Source organism: Typopeltis vanoorti, chromosome 14 (genome assembly GCF_054136105.1).
Source record: "Typopeltis vanoorti isolate ZY-2024b chromosome 14, IOZ_Tvanoo_1.0, whole genome shotgun sequence".
Lineage (NCBI taxonomy): Eukaryota > Metazoa > Arthropoda > Arachnida > Uropygi > Thelyphonidae > Typopeltis > Typopeltis vanoorti.
In genome coordinates this window covers 40834242-40842012 of record NC_143562.1, presented here as the reverse complement: position 1 = coordinate 40842012, position 7771 = coordinate 40834242, and the positions used below count along the sequence as shown (strand labels likewise).

At 35.3% G+C, this 7771-nt stretch overlaps 1 protein-coding gene across 1 annotated transcript in view; it reads left to right on the top strand.

Annotated features, from left to right (window-relative positions):
• Positions 1–242: 242 nt before the first annotated feature.
• The window catches only part of LOC150099394 (protein lin-28 homolog), a 59430-nt gene continuing 51901 nt past the window's right edge, over positions 243–7771 (top strand). Inside the window, exon 1 of the mRNA XM_090404338.1 lies at positions 243–370. Within this exon, the coding sequence (XP_090260464.1) occupies positions 243–370 (128 nt within the window). The remainder of the gene's footprint in view (positions 371–7771) is intronic.

The window sequence follows — 7771 nt, the reverse complement described above, 5'->3', positions numbered from 1 at the left end:
GCCGTCTCTCTTCACTGCATGCCGCTTAATTAGTGATAGCCTTGACCAGCTATCTCTTATTGGCTGCCAGTGGATATTGAACTGCCCACTTAGTCTCCAAAAGTTAGATAGGGCTAAACGGCCTCGCCTACTCCCTATACGGGAATAAAAAAGCGTTAACTGATTTGATAAAAAGAGAGAACTAATAGCTACCAAGTCGGTGTCTTCTCATTTTTCTCAGGGAGCTGTCTGGAAACCTAGTAATGGTTTCTTATGAAATATCAAAATTAATTGCTGAAACTAGTTATCCTCAGACAGTTGCTGAGAAATTAATAGTTCCAGCAATGAAAATGTTAGCATCTCGAATATGTGATAAAAACAGGAGAGCCAAGTAAATATGCCGACGCTATCAAATAACACAGTGAAGCGTAAGAATCATGGAGATGGCAGATAATATCGAAGAAACTGTCGCAGGTCACTTAAAAGAGTGCAATTTTTTTTCGTTGCAATTCGATGAAAGTACAGACATATCAAACAATGCCAATTTAATGTGTTTTGTGAGATACGATTGTGACAATACAACTCACACAGAATTTCTTTCTTGTAAACTTCTGACAACAAGAACATCTGAAGAAATTTTTCATTTGATATTGCAAATAACATCAATGAAAAGGGCATTGAATGGAAGAAATGCGTGGGACTGAGTAGCGATGGAGCCCGCGCAATGGCAGGCGCACGTACTGAACTTTTTCCGAAGATCAAAGCCGTAGCACCAGATTGTGTGTGGGTGGATTGTAGCATTCACAGAGAAGCACTGGCCGTCAAAAGAATGCCATTCCTTTTAAATGCAACTATGGAAGAGTGTGTACAATTTATAAACTTTATAAAATCTCGTCCATTAAATTCAAGAATATTCTCTGCGTTGTGCAAAGAAATGGGGAGTGAACATGAGCATCTTTTACACTGCAAGGTGCGATGGCTGTCAAGAGGGAATGTTTTAAGAAGACTTATTGAAATGAAGGATGAAGTTTTAATGTTCTTAGGATGTAATATAGGCTAGGGATGTAATATTTGAATTCAAAGACAGCTTTCATGATGTCGATTGGTTAATCAAGGTTTCTACCTTTGTGACATTTTTGATTTTTTAAATAATTTAAATCTTACATTATAAGGTAGCAATATAATATTTAAAATGCAAGAGAAGGTGGAAGTTGCAACAAAAAAACTCAATTTGTGGTCCCGTAGTGTGGAAGCAGGGAATTACAAATCTTTTACAAAGCTAACAGAATTACAAAAAGAGTTTAATATGAGTTCCATGCGGATGAGATTTCAGCTGTTATCAAGGAACATATGCTAGGACTGCAGGCAAGTCTGAAGGAATATTCCCCCCCCCCAATCAACAGCAACAAAGCATGGATAAGGAACCCTTTTACAGTGAAAGCAGAATCTGAGACAAAATTGCCGGATTCAGATATTGAATCTATAATTGAACTGCCGTGTGATACGGCACTCAAAGACATCTTCAACACAATATCACTGGTGTATTTTTGGCTGTCTTGCCGTCAGGAATTTTAGCAGAAAAAGTGATAAAATTTCTAATGCCTTTTGTCACAAACCTATAAGTGTGAAACAGGCTTTTCAACACTGGTGTTTCTAAAAAATAAATATAAAAACCGATTAGAAGTCGAACCGGATTTAAGAATAAAGTTATCATCTTTTACTCCAAACCTGAAGTTTTTCTAGTTAACAAACAACAGCATCACACTTCTTATTAATAAATTACTTGGCTTTGGTTTAATTGCTTTATATTTTTGTAAGAGTAAATGCTTCTTTATTATAATAATAATAAATGAAAACTCTACGAACATTTAAATCTGCTTCATTTTACCTATTGGCCATAAAAATTTTACTGGGTCACGAAGATGACGTATTAAAATAACCGGGCCACGGGAAAAAAAAACCCTACACTATAGGTTTACAACCTTTCGTCAGTTTTATGTACATTTCGTCAAATACGTAAGCACCTATTAGATTTTAATTCGTCCAGCCGTACGATCTGGGATTTAAGATACACGCAAGATGCCTATGTGGTTCCATTTTGGTTTCAATCGGTTTTTATTGATAAAATTATTCGAACCGATGGTAATTCCGCACTACAGTATTTGGTAATTTGCCGGCCTGATTGGCCAAGTGGTTAGCGTACCAACCAACCAATCAACAAGTTGCGGATTCCAATACCGCCGTGGGGCGGTATTCGAATTCATCCACCACCACCACCACCTAAACACAATCACAAACATGGATGTTTGTGATTGTGTTTAGGTGGTGGATGAATTTCGTCGCCCGGTGTGAGACTCCCGCCCCGTTTACTGAAGACATAAAGTGGCTTGAATAAGTTTCATGTTTGGTCTCTAGAGCAGAGTTTCTAGGCTATGTAAAAATTAATAAAAAATTACAATTTATATATATATATATAAATGTGTGTGTGTGTGTGTGTGTGTGTGTGTGTGTGTGTGTGTGTGTGTGTGTGTGTGTGTGTGTGTGTGTGTGTGTGTGTGTGTGTGTGATAAAAATGGCAAAAAAAAAAGAAAAGAAAGAAATCCTTAGCCCATCCAAGGTACAAATGTACTGTAGGTATTTATAATAACCTTTTGTAGGTGGGAACCACATTAAAAAATAAAAATTAATTAAATTAGGATCCCTTATCATACATGGAGTCGTTTTAATTTTCTTTTCAGTAAGTCTCCGTCTGTTGTGACGAAATTAGGAAAAATAAATAAGCCGAAAACGAATCGATGTCACATACTCGTTATTTAATACATGTCGGATTTTCTAAAAGAGCTACCAAGTCGTTTAACTCCTTCGATTAACTTGGATAACGTTGTTACATACATCACTATGACTTGTCTCTAAAATAATAATAGTCGAAAATTGAACTCTGAGCAATTTCAGACTGTACGATTGCAAAATTTTTGGGAACAATAAAACTGTATGTTAATAATTATTGAAACATTAAAAGAACTACTAACTGAAATGGATGGTTAGTCTTATTAATACGCTCCGGGGCCTTAAATTTTGTTTTTGAACCAGTCCTTAGTTCGAAATGGCTGATAAAACTTTCTCCCCGTTATTTTTAATATTATCGTAATGAATATTTTATTATATTAATTAATTTTCCCATCTTGTCTTTCGTGTTAGGCTGGCCTCACTGCCAAGCTACCTTGGCTTTCTCAGAACATGATACTGCGTTTATGATAAGAGTGATTAATCCTATCTATATAGTGTATTATGGCTGTCAATATGGCTCACATTTCGTCGTAAGAGACCAGATAAAGGTTCCTCACGTCACTAACCCAGGTCTTTCCGACCAAAGGGCTTCGTCTATAACGACTGAGCCACGGAGGCTCTTTCAGAAATAATGCGATAATAATAATTCCTTCCTAAAGCGCCTCTTAGTTCAGTTGATGTAATACTGAATTGCATCACTCACAAATCGTAGTTTCTGTGATTGTCTGTTATATTCCTTGCTTAACTCCGAAAGAAATTATACTCTTATTAGGTGGGTTTCGCAAAATGCATAAGCACCTATCAGATTTGTTTTTGATGGTCTTTCTTTGTCCATTTCAATTTTCTTTCCGATGGAATCATTTGCATGGAAACAACATTGACAAAATGTTTCCAAATGATGCAAAGTAATGTTGCCCTTGCTGTTGGAATTTAATGTCACTTGGAATTTCCGGCGTGCACTAATATTTGTCGAGTCATCTCAATTTGGACTTCAGTCGGACCATTTTTAGTGCCGAAGTTCACTTGTGATAATGAATGATATCACTATACAATAATCCGATTGCGAAATGCACCTTTTCGCTTCCAAGTATTTGTATTTCTTTAAGTATTTCTTCCTTGTCATACTTATTTTTCTAGGCTGTATATCTTATCATAATTTGTAGTGAGGAAGAAATGTTTTGCACCAAATAATGACTAAAAAAGGATTTTCTATCAGCCATTTGTTGAAAATCAGTAATATTAACTTGTGTGTGCCTCTCCCATTTGTGCAGATGGGAATGATCAACAACGAAGAAATAGTAAATTGCGAAGTATCAACAAATGAACATTCAGAATTTCAGTAAAGCCAAATGAATAAAATTTCCGACAACCAAAGTTTCCGATTATATTTAATGCCAATAAGGAATCAATAGTTAAACAGGATCGTTCAATTCAGTTGTTTTTCTGCATAGTAACGTCGCTTACTATAATACTTGCTTGCATACGGTAATTATTTCATGCGGGCCTTAATAATATAAAACGCTGAACAACCATAAAACCGATCTAGACCAAATTAATATTTTACTACCAATGTTTTTATAATATTATAAATCTGGGGAAAAAAAAAAGAAAAGAAAAGAAAACAAGTAGTCCGGACTGGAGAAGCTACATAAAGATCAAGTGATACTAATTATTCAAAAATTAATTCAACAACCTTCAAAAAACTTACATAAAACAAGCGATCTTAACATTAGTTAATGTATGTACAAGATAGAGAATAGAGCTGGAGAGAGAAAAGGGAGGAGAAACATTGTTCTTCTTTCTTATGTTAAACATGACGCACAGCTGCATCAAAGACGCTTTGCCTAAAGACCCTCATCAGCTCACTGCAAAGTACCGAAAATATCGTCGACTTCCTTAAGTATCATTAGAGTAACCGAAAAGTTAACCAAATGTTGTCTTTTTTTTTTAGCTCATAAAATTACAATCAAAAAGCAGAATTGAACAAAATATAACCCATTATATTCAATGATCTTGATCGCGCTTTCCAAAAGCATTTAATACCCTTCTCCAATACTAGACTCAATTCTTAGAGGGGAAAAAAACTCTGGACATCCACTTTGGACTTCCTAAACATTGCCGAGGCACCCTCTGGACAGGAAGATAGCCATCTATAGGAATAAGTGATAATCAGATGGTGCCAGGTACGAAATGTTGGTTAAGGGAGAGAGAGGAGAGCAGAGCAGCCTCCACAGCTCAATCGATTTCATCGAAGTCATTCGGCGGAATGACCTAGGTTCGAATTCCTTCTAGGAAGCGAAGAACCTTTATCAGGGCTTTTCAGCTGAAGTTAAATTAGCCTTCCTCATACAGAAGCGGAAGGGTGCTTCTTCCTGGAAATTCCAGTTTTTCATCCCGCAAAACAGATAAACAGGAACAACACATGTAATTAACGGATATAATGCGCTGGCTTCACAGCCTTAGTTCTGAGGCCAGCGCAGTATATTACTTTTCGCTAAGTAAAAGAAGACTCCAAATCTTTGCTTTTTTTTTTTTTAAATCCAGTTGCCATCTGCTGTCTAGTATTGTTTTATTGGAGAGGAGCATCGACTTTCGATTTACCAATATCGCGCAGGGTTTAACCTGAGCTATGTTAAGAACAGAGATCGACATTGAGCATCTAGAATGAGCTCAAAATGTACTACGCACTCATAAATTCCACTGCACGTTTCTTTGACCTTGCTCTCGAAACTGCCAACCTATTTTCTGTATCTGAAAGAGCTACTTCGCCTAGATTATTCCATTATTTATGTGTAATGACATGTTCAAAAGTGTCATTTGCAAAAGCAGTAGCTATATGGAACGAATCTGGTCTTCAAGGCGATATCAACCAGTCTTGAAATTTTGAAGCAATGAAATGTAGCACACTTCTTCACATTTTATTTTATTTTAGAACGACTTGCATTATAATCTTAAGCTTTGCAACTGGTGCTGAATAATAATAATAATGAATTTTGTTTGCAAGCATTTAACTTAAATTATCATATGTCTCTGCTGGCAATAACAAGATCTTTGATATGGTATGTATATATATATATATATATATATATATATATATATATATATATATATATATATATATATATATATATATATATATATATATATAGAACTAGAACAGACATTATGACACCATCACAAATAAATATATATAAAAATAAACTATAAAAATAAATATAATAATACAGACATAAATTCAGAAATTTTTGGGACAACTTATACCACATCTGAATTCGCGAGCACACATATGTTTTTGCTTTTCTTTTGTAAATTAAGATGAAGAGAGCTGAAACTGACCTAGATCTAAACCCTGTGACCTCCAACAAGTCATCATGAATATTAAAAGAAAGAAAGAGAGAGAGAGAGAGAGAATAATGAAATTCTATGAGATACGGTTATAAATGTTGCACTGCCCAGACCTCTCACAATGGTCTGTCTAGCTTGAGTATAAAGTTGTCAGTAGTTCAGTGAAATCTGTTGTTGATATTATTATTATACGGGCATTTCCATGGAGTTTGTGGACTCATCGCGGGAGACCCAAACTATCCACACAATATCCATCATTCCTCTTATTGAACTCATTGATAGAAGAATCACTCAAAACTGAGTCAGGCAACTCATTCCATTCATTCACCACTCTTCAAGCAAAACATCTATCCCTCACACGCTTGTTAACCACACTCTTACTTAATTTCCAGGGATGACCTCTTGTTCTTCCACCACTATCCCACTGCTAAAATATTTTCCCTCCATCAATCTTATAAAAACCTTCTAGTAACTTAAATGTTTCTATAATATTCCCTCTTGAGAAGAGGGAATATGACAGAAACATTTATTTAATTTAATCCGCATATCAACCAACTTCCTTCAATGTAGGAGCATTCCTTATACCACTCACCAACTTGGTCATTCGCCTCTGAATCTTTTCTACCACTTCCTCATCTCCAAGAAATCCAAGCGACCAGATCTAAGCACAGTAATCTAGATATGGACGTACCAACACCTTATAAAGCGGAATAATAACTTTTTTTTTTAAATCTCTGCATGTTAGGGTTTTCTTCAATAACCAAGTAATCCTATGAGCTATCTTGGACACCTTAACAATGTACCCTCTGAACTTCAACTCCCTATCCACTAACACCCCCAAATCCCTAGCCTCAGCAATCTCATGCAGTACAGTTCCATCAATATAGCTTGTAATATTTTAATCCGAAAATGTGGGATTAAAACTTTACACTTTTCCGCATTGAACTGATATCCATTATCTTTTGCCCATATTTCCAGCTTATTTAAATCATTCTACAAGCTCTCTACATTAACAAAAAACTGAATACTTCCCTCAAGTTATTTCCTATATTTATGTAAAAATGAAACAATAATGGTCCAAGTATAGGTTTTGTTGAGGGGGGGCGTGAAAAAATGAAAACAAATTTAAAATGTTTTAAGACTAAGTAGATTTTTTTTATTTTAAAAGAAACGTATTTAACTTTTATTATTTATTATTTCTTTTTTGCTATTTTTTATATTTTAATGGAAAAATTCACACATTGGTGTTGGTTCACAAACTTTGCTTCCGGCGTATTTCGGCGCTTAATGAATGTTAGTAAATATTGCTTATTCATATGTTTCATTTCAAAGCAGTGGTTAATTGTATTTACTTCGAATGTTCTCCAAATCTTCCTGTCCCTTTCATCACGCGTTCATAATCAGGGACTGTTGATACTGACTTTATATACATATCAAAACTCGTTTTATATTATCACTGTCATCCCAGCTAGTTTTCTGTTACCAATAAAAGTTTCGCATATACTTCACACATGAAAAAAAGCTTAAACAAGTTCATGTGGCAAGATAGTAACTCACTTGCGGTGGTAAACAACACACCCTCCCTAACAGCCACTATACTGCAGAGGCAATAAAAACAAGTACTTTTATTATGCCAGTGAATAAGGTATGAGGAGTCTGT